The 18,440-nt window shown below is 35.1% G+C and overlaps 1 protein-coding gene across 2 annotated transcripts in view; it reads left to right on the top strand.

Moving 5' to 3' along the window:
• SCYL2 (SCY1 like pseudokinase 2) overlaps positions 1-18,440 on the top strand; it is a 37,685-nt gene that overhangs the window by 6,893 nt on the left and 12,352 nt on the right. Inside the window, exons 4-10 of one of the 2 annotated variants that reach the window (XM_068938671.1) lie at positions 6,019-6,176; positions 10,257-10,401; positions 11,481-11,630; positions 12,247-12,468; positions 13,361-13,477; positions 15,693-15,818; positions 17,256-17,432. In XM_068938671.1, the coding sequence (XP_068794772.1) occupies positions 6,019-6,176; positions 10,257-10,401; positions 11,481-11,630; positions 12,247-12,468; positions 13,361-13,477; positions 15,693-15,818; positions 17,256-17,432 (1,095 nt within the window). The remainder of the gene's footprint in view (positions 1-6,018; positions 6,177-10,256; positions 10,402-11,480; positions 11,631-12,246; positions 12,469-13,360; positions 13,478-15,692; positions 15,819-17,255; positions 17,433-18,440) is intronic. The other variant, XM_068938678.1, reaches the window with a different exon arrangement.

The following is an 18,440-nucleotide window of genomic DNA, read 5'->3' on the forward strand; positions in this document are numbered from 1 at the left end:
ATGTCAGCCTGCATTATCTCTGTAAACCCAGACTAAAATCTGTACATTTAAGTGCAGTCATCAGTCACCAGAAATACAGTGGCAGTTGCATTGCAGGGAATTTTACTTGGCTGGTGGTTTGACATGCAATTACCATTCATTATTAGTGATGCCAGTTAGGTAACATCATGTCAACGTTCAGTCTGACATTGCAAAAGAAAACTACCCAGCATGACAAGCAATTTTTGTTGTATTATATTGCACTCTATCTGTTCTTTAACATTATTTTTTATTTGTTTTGTCTACGCCTTCTGAACATTGTTTGGCAACACTGAAGTGGCTGGCTGTCATTTTCTAAGTGATATCAGTCACTTTTGTAAAGTGTTGTACACATTTCCTGTATTGCAGACATAGGTATCTAATTTGAAGCTGCAAGCACTTAGCTTTCTTTCTGTAGTAAATGTGTATTGTGCAGTCACATGTAGATTCCATAGTCATTTATCAGACGAGCAGGTTGTATGGGCTTTATTGCAGATTCACTTTATAACAACACAAGTAGTAATTTAAATCCTTGTAGCCAGATAAAATGGCTAAACTTTGAGTTTTAATATTGCGGCAGTGGAACTGGTCTGAAATCTTTTGTTCCCAGGACAAATGGAAGTCAGCTGTCTTACAGGAGTTGGTCAGCTGAAGTTAGGATTTCAACTCTGGATTAATTTACCTCCAATTTTAAGTCAATAGACAGTTATGAAAATTCTGTCTCTGGTGACAGTAGACACGTATGATTTTACTCCTCTTTGCAGAGTTCCACCTTGTTATTTTTCCTTGCATTCCTGAATATTTGTGTATTTTTTTTAATGTGTCTTATCTTTTCTTGCTTACTTTCTAGGTGACTGAATAACAACATATCATATTGTGAGGAAATTATATGCACAGGTGCATATAATTTTATGCAAACATATGCATAATTTTATGCACTATGTGCATGTTTGATGCTATTTGATAGCTGATTTGTTATTTGATTTGCTGATATGCTATTTTGTTTGTTTGAAAGATTTATAGTTCTTTCTAGTTATACTTGTATACATGAAGTAACATGTTGCTTATTTTGCAGTATGTAGTTCCGTGCATCTTGGATTTGTTTGCTTTGTCTTTATGCATTTATATTTTTCTGGGCTATGATGGCGCTTGTCCTTGTTTGTGTTCAGAAAGTGCAATCATAAAGAAACAGAGTAAGATCACTTAAGACTGTTCTTGTCAGCAGCTCAGTTGTAAAAACTAGCAGAATAAAGGAGATATTGGATTGCACTTCTGTAGTGTTGTAGTCTTGGTTAGCTCATATCGTGCTAGAACTTAATATGTTAACAGTAGATAAATCAGCTCTGTTGTTTTGGCTATTGTCCATACACTCTGTCTGAAATCAGTGTTTCCTATTATGCAAGCTTTAAAGGCTAATTTGTTTCAAAACTGTAATGTTGTGTTGTATACCTTAGGACTGAAATGAACAGATGGAAAGTAGGATTAAAAAAAAAATGGCAAAATTCTGAAAAAAAAAAAACCCAAATGAAGGAAAATCTTCTCTGGCAAAAGACCAGAGTGATATTGGAATGCTGTCCAATATTTTAATTCAGAGAATATTTTGCTTTGCATAGTAGGAGGTTTTGGTAAAACATCATGTGTTTGCATATGGAGTTGCATTTGATTGTTCTTTAAAAAAAAAAAAAGAGTGAATGCGTATGGGAAAAATAGATAACAAATGTAAAAGACAAAAGAAATATAAAGTTCCTAAAATCAAGCACTCTGACTGCTGCCTTAAGATTTCCTTTGCTTTTATGACATAGTCTTTAACAACATGATCGCATTTGATTTTTTTTTTCCACTGGAGCACTACATCTTTCATTTCACAGGATAAATGGTGAATGGCAGTTATTCAATATTTTGTGGATTTTTTTCCCCCATTGTTCTATTTTTAGTCTCTGGCATTATTACTCCACACTATTCAAAGTGTACTTGAAAATAGAACAATTGGGGTTTTTTGGTATTCATGACTATAGTACCTGAATAACAAGTATTGTTAATACTTGTTACTTTACTAATTGCTAGTATTGTTACTTCCTCAATATACATTGAGGTGGATAGGAAGAAATATTGCTATTGTCATTACATTTTAACAGCTTTTAGAGACTTTAACTTAACATTATTTTGTAGTTTGGTTTGCATCTTTACATTACACAAACCCAGTGTATTCCAGCACTTTTTGTATGGCTTACCTTTCTCCTGGTAGCAGGAGACAAAGCATGGCGTGACTTTCCTGGTCACCTTTTTCTAGTTAGGAGTTGAGGACATCAGGAGCTAGAATGGAAGAGATGGCTCACAGCTTGCTTATACGCACCAAGGATAGGTGCAGCATTTATGTTTTCTATCCCCTGGTCATGACCTGTGTTGATGAACACCAGCCGTACTTTTTCCCAACCTGAGAGTAGAGTGGGACTTGTTTTTATGTGGACTTTTCACTATTTGCCTTCTTAAGGTTTGGGAATAATTTTTTTTTTTCCTAGCACTGGTATTGGATGAGATAGGAGTCATGTTTTCAGTTTATAAGATGTTCAGCTGAGTAAGTAAGGAGACATGGTTCAAGCTGTCAGTGTTAGTGAGTCTCTGGAACAGTTGTCCATTTTGAAAGGAGTGCAGATCCCACACAAAGCAGGATTGGAAATGGACTTGGAGGAAAACTGCCCAAAGAAACCAGGAAAAGGAAAGTGGGCTGTTCAGTGATTAATACTGCTGGGAGATAAAACTTTTATAAAGGGGTAAAATAGTGGATGCCAGGTCTTAAGGACAGTGGTCAACACCCATCCCCTGAAATCGATGAGCACAAAGAGAACTGATTTATACTTTTCTGTTCAGGGTCTGATGGTGTTCTAGATGACTTAGTACAATTATAGCCTAATTAAACCATGCCCCATGTCTTGCATGGTGCGGACAATTTTTATTCCTGTTTGCACAGGTGCCAGCATTTTTAGTAGTTACATTCAAAACATTTAGAAAGACATTTAGTTGCTTGGTAGGAGGACTGCTGAATTTAAACACTGCTCTTTTCATTGATTCATGTTAACAGTTCTCAATTCCTGTCAGTAACTACAGATGATTTCTTTAATGTCTTTATCTTGGTAAATATTATATGGTGCACATCATAATATACAACTATCTCATAGTCATTACTGAGCTTTATCTTTCTGACACTTTTTGAAGTAAAGCATTGTTGAATTAAGCATGTAAGAGGTGAAGCACACGGTGTGGATTAGCTTGTATTTGTGACACAACTGAGGTTTAAACTTAGGTCTCTTGACTGGCCGATCGAATGCTCTGTGTATCTGTCCCTACTTCCTAACCTAATTTTGGTAGTGGAGCTACCAAAATTCTGCATTGAAACAAGAGCACGTTAAACAAAGTATGTTTACGTCTATCACATAATGAATGGAAATTTTTATCTTTAAAGATAATGGTTGTTTTGTTCCTAATTTTTCATTTTGTTGATAGCATTTGTAATTGTTTTATATTTCAATCTCTTGTATGCTAAATTTATTTTTATAACACAAAGCTGGAATTACAAGATAAGAATTTAAATAACAAGTAGCTGTCTGCAAGAGGAAGCTACTTTTTTTTTTTTCCAAACCTTTCAAACCTATGACATGAAAAATACAAAGTGGAAGCTCCCTTAGAGCTTTCTGTAACAAAGAATTAACTTTGTATAAATCTTCACAGGCCTTCATCTCAGTTGGTTTCCACGAAGGTAATCACATCACCAGCAAGTGGAATCCCTGAGCTATAGTCAGCAGCCCTCCTTTTCGGGGTTGAATATCAGGATGTGCAAAACAGAAAAACAAGAGTAATGTATTCATAAACAAAATTTGACAGGGTTATTTGGTCCATGCAGCAGAAAACCCTAAAGGCTTTTTAATGTTTCTGGGTGTGTTAAACAGTTTTAGTAACTTTTGTGCAACAGAGAAGGTGTGTCCTTGGCTCCATGGTTCAGCTATCTCTTGGATCTTCTTGCATGCAAAAATTTCTGGTGACTTATGGGATTTAAGGTGTTATACTGTTGATGTCAAATTCTGCATATAAAAATCACTCTTGGTTATCAAATTTAATAATGCATTTCAGAGTGTCTTATTTTGAATTATTAAAATCAGAACACATTTTACACTTTAGTATGCGCAAGCGGAGACTGTGATGGTTATATGCTTTTTTCTTGCATCAGAAGCGTTAAATGAAAATGAAGATACTGAAAGCAAATTGTCACACAGTTCAAATTATTTTGATTCTTGAAACTCCACAATTATAAATGGTGTTTGCATCTGTAAAATCAATGTGGCAGCAATCATTTTCACACCTTGAATACCTGTTATATAACTTCATATACAGATAAATATGTAAGCTGATTTTGGAGATGATAAAATTCTGCCAAACTTCAAACAAACCATGCGGGATTACAGCAAACACTAGCAGAACTTATTTATAGCTATTCTTAAATATTCAAAATATAGTTGACGTCCCAAACTATCTGATTTGAATATTCTCATTCTGATACTTTTGGTTAAACAGAAATGCTTTCAGAAGTGCTATATTAGTTTGAGATTTTGTTATTGATCACTTATTGCTCAATACATTCACGCATTGTACTGGAAAGTGTGTATTTTTTAATAGTGGGTAAAACATATATCTACCATCCCTGTGACTGTTTCCTTTCTGTCGGTGTTAGTGTTTGCTCCATCACACTTGAAAGTTGGAACAGGGAGCTGATTTGTGTACGAGCAGAAAAAGTGTAGTTGTGTTAGTTGTGGGCATTCACCTGTTAACACTTTAATGAAATAGGTACTAGCTGAAAACATAAACCAGTTTTTGTATGTTGGACTGAATTTCTTTTTCTATAGTCTGTTTGTAGTTTGTTTGTTTGTTTTTCTAATCAACAACATAACTGTTCCTGGCACATTTCAGTTAGAATAATGGTTATAAAATGTGCAGTACAAAAGCATAGGTTTCCTCTTGGGAGTGAGTACTATGTACTGCTATATTATTGTCTACTAGTTTCCAACATTTTTATTTATTATTCTTCATAATCTTATTGTAGAAATGAAAGAAAGTCTCAGTTTTGTTTCATGATAGAGTTTTAAATTCCTTTTTACTTCAGAGATAGAATATGGTTAACCTCCAGGAGTATCAGCTCCTTCACTAGTTTATTTTAGTTGATTTCTTTGTGTACTCCCTTGAAATAACTTGAATTGATTTATCTGTCTTTAATTGCTTCCAAGATGCTGATGGTAATCTCATTTTTTATTTCATATCCACCTCTATAATGTCTAAATTTCATATAAATTTCTCAGTTTCTTCCCACTCCATTTGCAGAGGTTTTTTGGAAATAGTATTTCTTCCAGGTCTTCTTTTAACACATGTTCAATCATTACAAAAAATTCTAATTATTTTATTATGTGAATAGTCTGATTAGATTAATTGGTTTAGTCCGATATTGTTCTTGGACTATAAATTCTCTCTCTTGAAAGTCTAATTTAATAAAGGTCATGCAGGCTTAGAACAGAAGACTAAGACAGGGTCTATTTTAATAAAGTACCACTTGATATATTTAAGGCTAAATGAATGCGTATATCCTCAGAATATTTTAATTGTTCATAGTTACATAAGTGCTCTCATTTGCCTAAAATCAAACTAATTTTTGTCCCGTGGATGTACTGCTTTGTCACTGCATAGATAGGGTTATAATTTATGCAATATTGCTTGTAAGGTGAGGAGCAATAGTACATTAACTCTTAAAATATATATTCCAGAGGTTATATAAAATCAGAGTGATTGTGACTGGGGACAGTGAGGACATGGATGTAGCTATAGATGTACACTGAAGTGCTTCTTGCATTGTTGGGACCATCCTGTTGATTCAAAAAGTGGGCATGTGTGCAATGTAACTGGTATAGGCTTTGTTTTTTGGCATTGCTATATTGAGTAAATTTTGTTGCTTATTTCTAGGAAGTGGCTGTTTTTGTCTTTGATAAAAAGTTAATAGACAAGTATCAAAAATTTGAAAAGGATCAGATTATTGATTCTTTAAAACGAGGTGTTCAGCAGCTAACCAGACTTCGACACCCTCGGCTACTTACTGTTCAACATCCATTAGAAGAATCCAGGTAAGCTGTAGAAAAAATGAGATCAGACATTTCTTACTTTAGATCCACTAACAAAACAATGATTATCTGGAGCATTTAGCACATACATCTAATGAGGTTCAAGTTTACTGTATTTATTCACGTGAGAATATTATCCTTTCCACTGTCAGGTTTCCTTCTGCAAGCTATAGGATACATCCCTGGTGTGGATCTAATCAATAATATAATTGCATGATCTTAGTCTAGGTGCAGCTACACATGACTCTTGCAATCCGAAAATTTGGTAGTTCAATGAATTTCACTTTTAAAGAACTCTTGCAAAGACAAAATGTTTTCTTTCAAAAGGTTGTTTAGTCGTTTATTTGATTTTTTAGATGTATGTACTTCATGCCCCTGAGATTGGAGACTTTTGGTAAATCATATCTGTTGTGGCTCCATAATGAGTTCTAAAGGTCTTCAAATGCCAAACAAAGGAGTCAAAATGCAGTGTATTTTTGTATTGCTTATTTGATTTATATATTGTCCCTAGGCAAAATAATGGGTTAGTCTTACGAATTTATTATTCAAATCCAGCAATGACAGCTCAGCTCACTAAAATCAAACAAACAAAGAAACGTTTCATGTTGAAATAGATATTTCTTGATCCTACTGAGGAAGCTCATGAAGGTTTTCAGGTTCTGTCTCCAAAGTGGTATTTCTAAAAGGTGACCAATAAATCTTCACATATATTGCCTTTCAAAATTCCACATTTTAAATTGGTTCTGTTAACCTATATGTTTCCAAATGTACCTAAGATACTTTTATCTTGGTTTCTAAGAGTCAAGAATACCAGGGGAATTGCATCTTCCTTTGCTGTGCCTACTCTGGGAAAGATTTCTTTCATCAAATGACACTTGCTTGTTCATATATATCTCTTCCTCTACTACTGAACGCATTTTGCACTAAGAAGAGTTCAAAGTTGTCATGCGCCCTTCAGTTATGCATACCCCTCACAAAAGCCTAAGGCAGATAAGTTAGGTAATTGAAAACACCTCTCAGTACAGTAAGTAACTTACAGGCTAAATGGCCTAGGATCAGCTCAATCTTAGTTTATGCCAGTGAATCCCAGAATACATCCTAGGTTTCTTCCTAGAATTGTTACAGTATTTCAGTTGATCCAGCAACTTCACCTGTGTCTATTTTTTTCCTAATCCTGCTCTGCAGAAAAAGAGGCTAAGATTCATATCTTGGAGTGTTAAGAAAACCTTAGTGTCCTTTTTGCTAAGAATTTAAGCCTTTTAAGTAAAATAAACACTGTAGTTATGTCAGAGTTCTTGTTCACTTGTTTTTAGTAAGGCCCTGTGCTTTTATCCGATTGCTCTCCTTTCCATCCTCAGTGCTCTTTCTGTAGGACCATCACTAGCTCAAGCCTGTCAAGTGGCTTGCTGTACCAGAAACGGCTGGGATGGTATTTAGGGAGTGCATAAAAGGAGGGTTTGGTCAGACTATGTATCAATATGTAAGAGTGTTGCAGGATAGCTATGTTTCTTTAGCATTTTGGAAGGACTTTGCAGAATGCTTATCTCTTGAAGAAATCCTTCATGGGCTCCTTCTGGCTAGACTGTACCAATTTTTTTTTCTTTTTTTCTGTCTCTAAAATAACAGATGATGGTGTAAAACTGCTTGCAAGTCACTTAAAAACAGAATAAGTATCTAGGTGGTTGGGCAAAAGAGAATGAACAGTGCTTACCTGTGTGATAGATGAACTCTGGTTTCATTTGTGTATATTTCACCATGTGTTTTTCTTTCTCTTCTAATTTGGAGTCTTCCAAACTTTGCATACTGCAGTGAGCTGGAGAAAGAATTTAATGATGGTTGGCCTTTTGTTCCTTTTTTGTGGGGCAAAGGAATACTTAGTGTGCCAGCACAGCTGAAGTAGATGTTACAGACCATACCATTCCAGGGTGTAGACACCTTTTCCACTATTAACAGAAATTTTCTGCTCAAAAATATTAGAATTTAATATAAATAAGTTTTATATAGACATTATATATTATTTATGCATATTATTTTGTATACATTTTACATATAATAAATATATGAAATGCATGAATACTTTGTATTTATACTAAATATTTACTGTAAATGTATCTACATGTACAGCTTGTCTTCAGTTCCCTTAACAGCACAGATGAGTAATGTTATTCTATATTTAACTTATTATTGGAGAAAAGAGTAAAAAGCCAAATTATGCATCTATAGATGTCATGCCACCTATTAAATAAAGAGTAGTGTGAAGAGTCCCAAATATTTAATTTACTAGACAGTCCATCTGTTACAGTTTTTCCTGAAGCATATGCATTTTTTTGCAGCCACTTTTCTTTTCAAGTTCTTGTCTTTTTATTATGTTACTCTGAATGTCATTCTGATGTTATTCAGGGAACTGCTAAAGATGCTGCAGTGTATGACTGACTTCAGCTCCTCCAGTATTAATTTGCTCTAAGTGGGTTTGCCCCATCCTTCTGGTACTCTGGCTTGGGTCTTTCTTTAATTAACTCCTAAAGTAAAAAAACAACAACCCACATACCCACAAAACAACAACAACCCACAAAACAACAACCACCAGAGAGATTATGTTTTGAAGACCAATAATAATTGTTTCCTAGACATTTTCTGTCATCTGTGCCTTAACGATAAATCTCTAAGCTCCATGGTAAAGTTAAAGTAGGATTAAAAAATAAAAGACTTTGTCATTCTGTGCTCTGATTCTTCCTTGTGATTAGTACAAAATTGAGTTCTGTAGACGTAGGTCTACTAACAGGAACATGGAAGGGGGAGTCAACAAAGTGGTAGGTTGGTAGAAGTTCAGTGAGGTTGACTGACATTTATGAATCAATGTATTTTAATTTTCAGTTGTTTTTCCTTCAGAAAGGCAGTTGATAAAGTTCTCTCTCTCAATCTGAGTGAGCAATAGGAAGCTTGCTTGTTTCGTCAATTTTTCTTTTGCTTCAGCTTGTTAATTAGTGAGATAAATAAAAACTAAGTGGTATGCTGAGGTGTGATGTCTTCTGTGATATTTTTAAGGAATGAGTGAAAAGTTAGGCATCTGTCTTCTTGCCTATAACTTCATTATTCAGAAAAATATCTGTATAACTGTTATTAGGTCTCAGTTTTCTGTGTTCCTACCGAGGCAATGTTTTAATGTTCTCATACGAGCTATTCGTTCTTAAACCAGGTATGTGTGCTACTGTTCATCTAATACTTTCTTCAAAAAAGACTTTGAAACATTTGAGAAGTGAGGTGCAGTGACTGTCTAGGGCCTTCAGTGCTGTGCAGACCAGCTTGAAGGATGTGGATATAAGGAATGGCTCTGTCTGTGCTACATGACATCTGTAACACTGAGACATATATTGTTTTCAGGACCTGAAAATTTGAAATTTTGAAGGAGAATTTTTTTTCCCTTTACCACTAGTCCTTTTTATGTGTGGAGGTTTGGTTTACTTACACTTTTCAAACGTTGTTAGTACAAAAAGCCATAAAACAAGACTACTCATTTTGAGGAAGAAGACAGTAGTTAAAAAAACCAGTTACTTCCATAGGCAAATTGCAGTTCACGCAGTAACTATATTTGTTTATGCGCCTCTTGTCCATTCATTTGCAAAACAGAGGAATATTTGGATGCTAGCTTACATTTTATTAATTTTGTTTCTGGTTGCTGTCTAACCACAGTAAATATTGCTTCAGTTTTAGCCACGGCCAAAAGCCTGATCCTATAAGTTCTAGTGACAGTAAGAATTATTTGTTTGATATTGCTGGCTCAGGACAAGAAAAGTGGTGTTTTATAAACATTTTTAATGTGGGTCGTTAGTGACGTGAATTTTAGAGAATAAAATAATGTACTCAAGCTGATTTCTATATTCTAAGAGTGTTTATTTCATTTATATATAGATCAAATATAATAATACTTATTATAGTTATACAAACATAACATATAACATGTTCTTAGGTAACACCAAGTGTGCTGGCATTGTCTAATATGACCTCTGTGTGGTTCTTCATTGACAATCAAGAGATGTATTGTATTTATTTACAAGTAGTGTTTTTTATTTGTCTCCTCTATAGAGATTGCCTGGCATTCTGTACAGAACCAGTCTGTGCAAGTTTAGCTAATGTTCTTGGCAGCTGGGACAACCTACCTTCTCCTTTACCATCCGACATTAAAGAATACAAACTCTATGATGTGGAGACCAAATATGGCTTGCTTCAGGTATTGCATGGTTGTCCTTATAATTTTCTTGTGCTTTTCATATGAATCATAGTTTTACTAAGTTTATCTTGTCTGCCTATAGTAAATGAAATTATTATAAGGTAAGACGTGACAGAGGTAAGAGGTGCTCTGATCATCGAACTGTAAGAAAGGATGAATATTGAGTACTCTAAGTTGCTATTTTTACTTATTCTGACATGGAAAATAAGAAAATAAATGAATTTGTTTACTCTATATAAATGAATTCTGTATAAAAAGAATTGTTACATTTCACCAATCCCTTATTTCTTCTTCCTTTCTAACAAGAGTGAAGATATCTTCTGCACTCTAGAGCTTGTTGTTTCTTTATTTTGTTTAATCTTGAAGTTGGTGGCAAATTTCAACATGCTCTTTTCTTTTTCTTACTCGTTTTATTCCCATAAATGCCATGCACAGAATGTAGTCCCTGTTTCCTTTTTTTTCCCCCCATAGTAGATTCTTTTTCCCACCTTTACTTTCTAGCTTCCTTTTACTGCTTCCACTGCTCTTCTGCATAATTGGAAAGACTTCTTGTCTTGCCTTCTTCTTGCTTGTAAACGTGCAGTGATGCAAAGGTCTCTGCTTCCTCGTCTTAGTTCCTGCTTCATTTTTTGAAAAGACCACAACTAACTTCTTTTTCATTTACTCCTTATGTAGAAACAAGCAGTGTGTGGCCTGTGCTACGGGCACTGTCACTCCCTTTTGTGAGTCATTACTGTACTTTACCCTCCAGGGGAGGAACAATAACTCCCTGATTTTATTTGGTGAATATTTTGTTCATCTTTGGAAAGGTTTTTTTCTTTTCTTCTTATGCTGAGGTAGTTAATTGGCATCAGTAATCTTATCTACTGATTACTCACCTTTATTTAATTTTCTTCATACATAATTATTAAGACATAGTCTACAATTGATGATGAAGAAATGCTTCTTAGCTAACTTTTCTGTTTAACTATGACCAGAGGAAAAAAAGCTGTAGTAGTAACAGAAATGTTGTAGTTGTCTGACAGCATGTTTAAGGAAAGCGTTAACCTAAAATAATATATTTTTTTCTTGATTAATAGGTTTCTGAAGGCCTATCCTTTTTGCATAGCAGTGTGAAAATGGTCCATGGGAATATTACTCCTGAGAATATAATTTTGAATAAGAGTGGAGCATGGAAAATTATGGGTTTTGATTTTTATATCCAGTCAACAAATCCATCTGAACAGGAGGTGATAGATCTTTACGTTTGTCTTCTTTAAGTTTCAAATTCAGATCTTTGTCTGAAACTGATTTCATGAGCTTCATTTTCAATACAGAATCATTCATTTAATGTTCACCTTTGTATTTTGTTGGCAGAAAGGATGAGCATATAGCATGTGTTTGGACTGAAGTGCTACTTTTGATCGTTAGAAAATAGGAGCAAGAGCTGGCTCAGTAGACTTAAAAGAGACTAGTGTTAATTTCAGGCAGATCCTGAAGCCTGGGCCTGTTCTGCTCACCTGTGCGCTGGCTGACATGCACAGCTACCTAGTTTAGCCTGTTCCATCCTCTCAGTGCCTGAATGTTAACTCCTAAAAGGAATACCTGTCATAACTCATGTTTCCTTCTTATAGCAGAGTATTTTGGCATATACATTACAGTTCTCAATTTTAATAACCAGGCCTCACTGCATGAGCTAATTAATCTATATTACAGACAGAGATTTTTAGCAGTTTTACCTTACTCTGTTTCCAATTCAGTCATAATTGAATTTGAGTGATTATTTTTGCTGCCTGAGTCTCTTATTTGAATTGTTCTTTAAAAATCCCTAATCGGTGTACTTTTCTTTTACTGTTCTCTTTGTAGCCAAAATTCCTTTGTAAAGAATGGGATCCAAATTTGCCGTCCTTGTGTCTTCCAAATCCTGAATATCTGGCACCAGAATATATTCTCTCTGTGAGCTGTGAGACAGCCAGTGATATGTACTCTCTAGGAGCTGTTATGTATGCGGTGTTTAATAAAGGGAAGCCAATTTTTGAGGTCAACAAGCAGGATATTTATAAAAGTTTTAGTAGACAACTGGATCAGGTATTTGCTCTATTTGTAAATGTTCTACATTGATTTTTCATATTTAAAAAGTAACTGTTTTAAAATAGGTTTGAATTTTTAGAGCACAGTGTCAGTGTTCCAGCATAAACAATCCTATACTGATGACTTACCATGCATGCTATCTTCATAATAAGAAAAAAATAAGTGCTAGCAAAATAAGGGAAGTAAGAATATATAGAGAGGAAGTTATGTGTACCAACTTTATCAGCTACCAAGTTCATTTCTCACCTGGTTTCCTTGTACCCCTGTGGAGCGCTGCGCACATGGGATAAACGTGTTACCGGTGAGAAGGGCAAACAGCATCAGACACGAGGCAATGAGTGACCAATTTAAGATTGGAGGAGACTGCAGAGATTAAAGTGATTCAATCACTTGTCATTGTGAGTGTTATCCCCTTAGCTAGCAGTAAGTTATTTCATGTTCTTTGTGGACTGTGAATATTAATAGAAGAGAGTTACTTGGAACAGCTGACATAATGTACATTCGTATGCAAATTTCCTTCATTGTAACTTCTTAGGATGCCCATTGCCCTAATCAAGTGTACTGCATTTTCATGTGTATAACTGACATCGCAGTTAAAACCTGTACCTCTTTTAAAAAATTATTTCTTATGTTCTCCAATAACCTGAACACAATTAGAAGTTGGGAGTAGGAGAACGTGACCAGAAGCAGGTAGTCTGTTGGGAGACAGAGAGAAAAGACTATGAGGGACCAGAAGCAAGTGGGTTGTAAATGGGCAGAAGGGAGGGATATTAAAGGTGTAGGTAGGGAAACGATCAAGAAGACAAAGTATAGCTCTAATGTATATTGAAAATAGTTATATGCAAAATTTTCTGACTTTATGGTGCGTGTGCTTAAATTACTTACGCAGCTGAGCCGTTTAAGCTCCAGTACTCTTCAGAATATACCAGAGGAGGTGCGTGAACATGTAAAGCTACTCTTAAATGTAGCTCCAGCAGTAAGACCAGACGCAGATCAAATGACTAAGGTCAGTTCATGGAAAATGCAGTAGCTATAGGAAAGAGGGAAATAGTGTTTGATTTGTAGAAACAATAGAGCTATTTTAAACTTTTTTCCTGTTAATCTGTTTAGTTGAAACGTTAAATATGTTTTGAACTTCTTTGGAAATAATGATGTTAGCTGATGTCAAAAGCTGTTGTCCTTGCGTTGACCTTTATTCTATTAATATGAAAGAAGGGTGTGCTGAAACAGTTTAGAGTGGTCACTTAATGCAAAAGTATTTTGTTGCTTTCCAAGACAGTTGGAAGTATTTTCTATGCTGCGTTTTTATACAATTCAGTCTTTGAAACTGTATTGGAAGGATATTAAAGCCATAAAATGCCAAAGGTCAACAAATGTAAAGATTAACCTTTGGCTTATTGTTTTCAGTATATTCTTAAATATGAAGAAGAATAACTTAAGTACACTTATTTGAAGTGTACTTGCCATAATGAGGCAAAATTAATTGCTAATAGCCAATTTAAGTTTTAATTTGACAAACTCTTCCTCCACTTTCCTATTTGAAACTTAAAAGCATAATCCTTCATTTGTCTTATATCTTGTTTTCTCACAGCAGATAGTATTTCAGGTTCCGGCTGATAGAGTTGCTTAGCTAAGAATTTTCTTCTTTTCCTGTCCTACAAAAAGATTGTTTGCGGAGAGAGAAATCAGTATCTTAGCAGTAGGTAGAAGTAGTGAGTGAAGAAGTGGGGGAGTCCAGGTAATGATTTTGCTAAGGTATATTCTGGAAGATGAGAAGTGAGGAATTTGGCAAATGTTACTCACATAGCTCACTTTTCTGAGTGATTGCAACAACCAAATGTGGAAAGAGTTATTTATGAAGCACTGTTGTTACATATAAAGATCGTGTTAATCTCTTTAGAGTGAATTGCAGGGTAGAGGTATTTGAACTAGCTTGAGTACTAAAAGCAGTCTGTCAAGGGCAGCATGACATAAGAGAATATGGAACTTAACATGGGCAAATTTACCTTGCTAGTTTTAACTAGGATGAGTTAGCTTATGTAGAATTCCATGCTCCTATGGTTAGACTTCTGGTGTGTGATCTGGAATATAGAATTTAAGTCCGGGTAGCTTGAATTTTCTGTTGGTAGATTCTGTTCCTCTGTACTGTCCTACGCCAGCCTGCCTCTCTTTCTGCCTGACAGCAGAGCTTCTTTATATGCTTTTATATCCTTGCTCTTTGCACAAGTTTTTCAGCTGAAAACAAGTGTGGTCTGAGACCATGCTCTGTCTCTAACCATTGCAAGCCCATGAGGTTTGATATATCCCTCCCTGATAGGGGGAGTTAGAAGAAAGGAGAAATCGTACCCATGCAAGGTGCCAAATGTAGAACTTTTCCTTCCAGTCTACATAGGTCTGAGATAGGCACTCTTCTGTCTTTTGCTTTTAACTGCTAACTGAAAGCTGAGTATGTGAGGGATTTTAGATAAATACTCTTGACATCAACATGCATATTTAGCAATCTTTCATTAATGATATAGCAGCTCCATCAGTATTGCTATGATGCACCACTGCTATAGATGAACCCCTGGTGTTTTATTCACGGCATGTTTATAAAGCCAGGCAATGTATACATTGTTGCACAGTACTTCAGAAGGCCTGTGCCGTCTTTGCTGCCAATCAGAGAATGCAGCGGGAGTAATGCAAACATGGGGGGTTATGTGAAAAATATAATATATACAAGTGGGTCTGCAAACCTGAACATTGGAGAGAAATGTGTATAATTACCAATTTAATTGCATATAAAACTTGTTGATTATAAGCTTCCAGGGATGGTAACCAAATCTGGATGTCCTAGCAGGTAATTCGCTACTGTAACATTAAATAGTGTAATTATTTTTAGGAGAACTTTTAATCAAGGTTTCTACTTTTCATTCTTTTTGTGGACAAAAACATTATTTCATATAAAATAAGTAAACATAGCTATATATAATGTGTATTATTGTGTACTTTTTTAAAACACCTGAAAAATTGTCTGTCTTAATAATCAACCTTTATCTGTGAGTATTATATTACTTAGTGTGTACAAAATTTACTTTTAGGATTGTTAGTTGCAGCCACTTCACTGTGTAAGTTTGCTATAGTGCACTGAAAAGGTACATAGATGGTTATACATGTGGAATCTTTATAACAGCATTAATGTTGTCTTCCTCCAAATCATAAGCTTTTCATGTTATTTTTAGATACCATTCTTTGATGACGTGGGAGCAATGACCCTTCAGTATTTTGATTCTTTATTTCAAAGGGATAACCTTCAGAAATCACAGTTTTTTAAAGGGCTACCAAAGGTTCTGCCAAAACTTCCTAAGGTATGTCTTTACCATCGTATGGAAACAGTGAGTTAAAAATACATAAACTTCTTTTAACATTCTTAATCTGGGAGTGCTGGACTCTATGTAACACGGTTCTATAAAAGACTGTTATGAAATTGTCAGAGTAGAGTAGTAGGAAAAGAAAATAATTTGTGCAGAAATACCCCTCAGCTATCAGTAATTCTGGAAACAGAAAATGGCTACTTGTGCTATCAGTACAGGAGAGGAACAATCATTTGCCATGTCCTCTGATAGTGCACCCCACTTTGAATGGGAGATATTTTCTCCCCACTGACAAGTTTTCTCCATTTGTGTACTGATCCTATCATAACTCTTTGAAGTCATCCTGTCCAACCTTTCCTCCCAATCAGTATATAAGATTACCTCAACTCTTTTCATAGTCAGGCAGTACTTTAACGTTGAGTGATATAAAGTTTCTTTCCCTCAATGGATAAAGCACTTTATTGTGCTAGCAGTGCCCAGAGATCTCAAAGGGAAATGTCATTCGAGATTTCTTCTGTGTAGTGCTGGACACTCTAAAATGAATCCTTTCCTTTTGCGGTATTCTCTAATTTATATAAAGCATAACGCACATATGATGGAAAAATAATACTAGTTACTTTATAATAGAATAGCTGAGTTTCTGAGTCATTCATTACATTACATTTCTTTATTTTTATATGAATTTTATTTTCAACACTGCACAGTGCTGAACTGCACATTTATTGTTGTCTCCTTTTTAATTTAGTATTTTTTTCCCCTTGATCAAAAACTGTTGATGCTTTGGCATTGGGCATAGGTGGGATTTATTTCACCTAACTTTAAATAGCTACAAACTGACCCGATCATCTTTAGGGCATTGTTTTTTTCTGTTTTAGAAGCATATATTATGAGGAGATGGATTGTGCCCTTGAAGTGTGTATCTTTCTTCATTGTCTTTAAAAGCATTTAAGGATACTTAACTCGGATGTAGACATCCACAGTGTATATATATGCGTTTAGTCAGCTGAATCCCATTTGGAGAATTTACAAGGAGTTTACAGTGAAGTATAGTAGAATTATGTATTCATTCAGTGAGTGATAGGGTACTTCAAAACTTAAATTTCTGGTGATACATTTTTTTAGGTTCTTTTTAAAGAAAATATATACAATGAGATTTTCATAATTAAAATCCAATTTTTTGTACAGTTAATAGCTTTTGTTGGCCTTCACAGTTGCTGTAGTCCAATTGTGTCCAGAATGCAAATAAACAAAAGTAAGCAAAGTAACACAGTGTATGTTAACTTGAGTATACTGTGAAAATAAGAGTTCAATATGGAAAAATGTTTGCTTTTTTGTTTTACTCTCAGATTATCACTAAAGTTGTTGAGCTGACATTATAATAACTTAATGCAGTGCAGTGTAATGTGATATCTCCTTATTTTTGTCTCTTAGCGTGTTATAATTCAGCGAATTTTGCCTTGCTTGACCTCCGAGTTTGTGAATCCTGATATGGTACCCTTTGTCTTGCCTAACGTTCTCCTAATTGCTGAGGAGTGCACCAAAGAAGAATATATCAGGCTTATTCTGCCTGATCTTGGTCCTGTTTTTAAGCAGCAAGAGCCGATACAGGTATGTTAATGTTATTCAGATTACAATTTTTATCTTCAGTGCTTTTTCTCTGAAAAATCACTGGTTGGGCTAGTTCCCTTTTTCAACTTTATTCACATTGTCCACCTTCAAACCAACCTGTTCTGTAGCTGTCCAAGCGGTGGGCCTTAAGTCATACAAAGCAGGCTTTTCCAGCAATTTTGCTGAGCCTTTCCCCTTGCTATTTTAGATGTTTTTTAGAGCTTTAGTTGTATTTATAGATGAGAATAGATTAGCAAAAGGAAACATTTAATTTATCACTCAGCTCTATCTTTGGTCAGTTGTAGAAGGTATATTTGTAAGCGTTTGATCATTCATCTAGCCTATCTGAGCAGGGTTGTACAGTACAGTTTTTGCATATATTGTACCACTAACTAAACCTGTGATTTTTCTTTTTTCTTTCTTTTTTTTTTTTTTTAAATCCAGATTGGTAACACTGGGATCTTAGGGTGGAAAAGTTGTCACTGACACTCTCTTAAAAAGGTCTTGTTTATTCGTGATAATAAAATAGTGTTTATTTGAGTGCTATGCAAAAAACTGTGAATTTTTTTCATTTTATTTGACAAATGTACTGTGATAGTGTAAGTAAAATACCTTTTTTCTGTTGTTTACATAGATAAAGGCAGTAAAGTACTATATTTACTGTAAAGTGTTTTCATCCTTTTGTCAGCACCATGTGCGTGACAGTTATTGAAGATTTTGTCACTAAGCTAGGCATCATGCCTTGTCAGATAACAAGGCAGCTAGGCATTCCTTATAGCTCACCTTGTTTTGCAGACTGCTGTTATTTTTCTGCAGAGAACTTAAAGGGCAAGATAAGCACTGCAGTAAACAAGTACAGTTTTTACTTCTGGGTTTCAGCAAACCACATCAGCGAACCCTCAGTATACTGGGGGAGAAGGGAAGGGGGGAGCACCTGTATTTGCAAATTCCTTAGAGTATAAGAATTAATGTTTTTCACTTTTGGTACACCAGAGTTTTATGTTAGCT

Source organism: Struthio camelus, chromosome 1, assembly GCF_040807025.1.
Source record: "Struthio camelus isolate bStrCam1 chromosome 1, bStrCam1.hap1, whole genome shotgun sequence".
Lineage (NCBI taxonomy): Eukaryota > Metazoa > Chordata > Aves > Struthioniformes > Struthionidae > Struthio > Struthio camelus.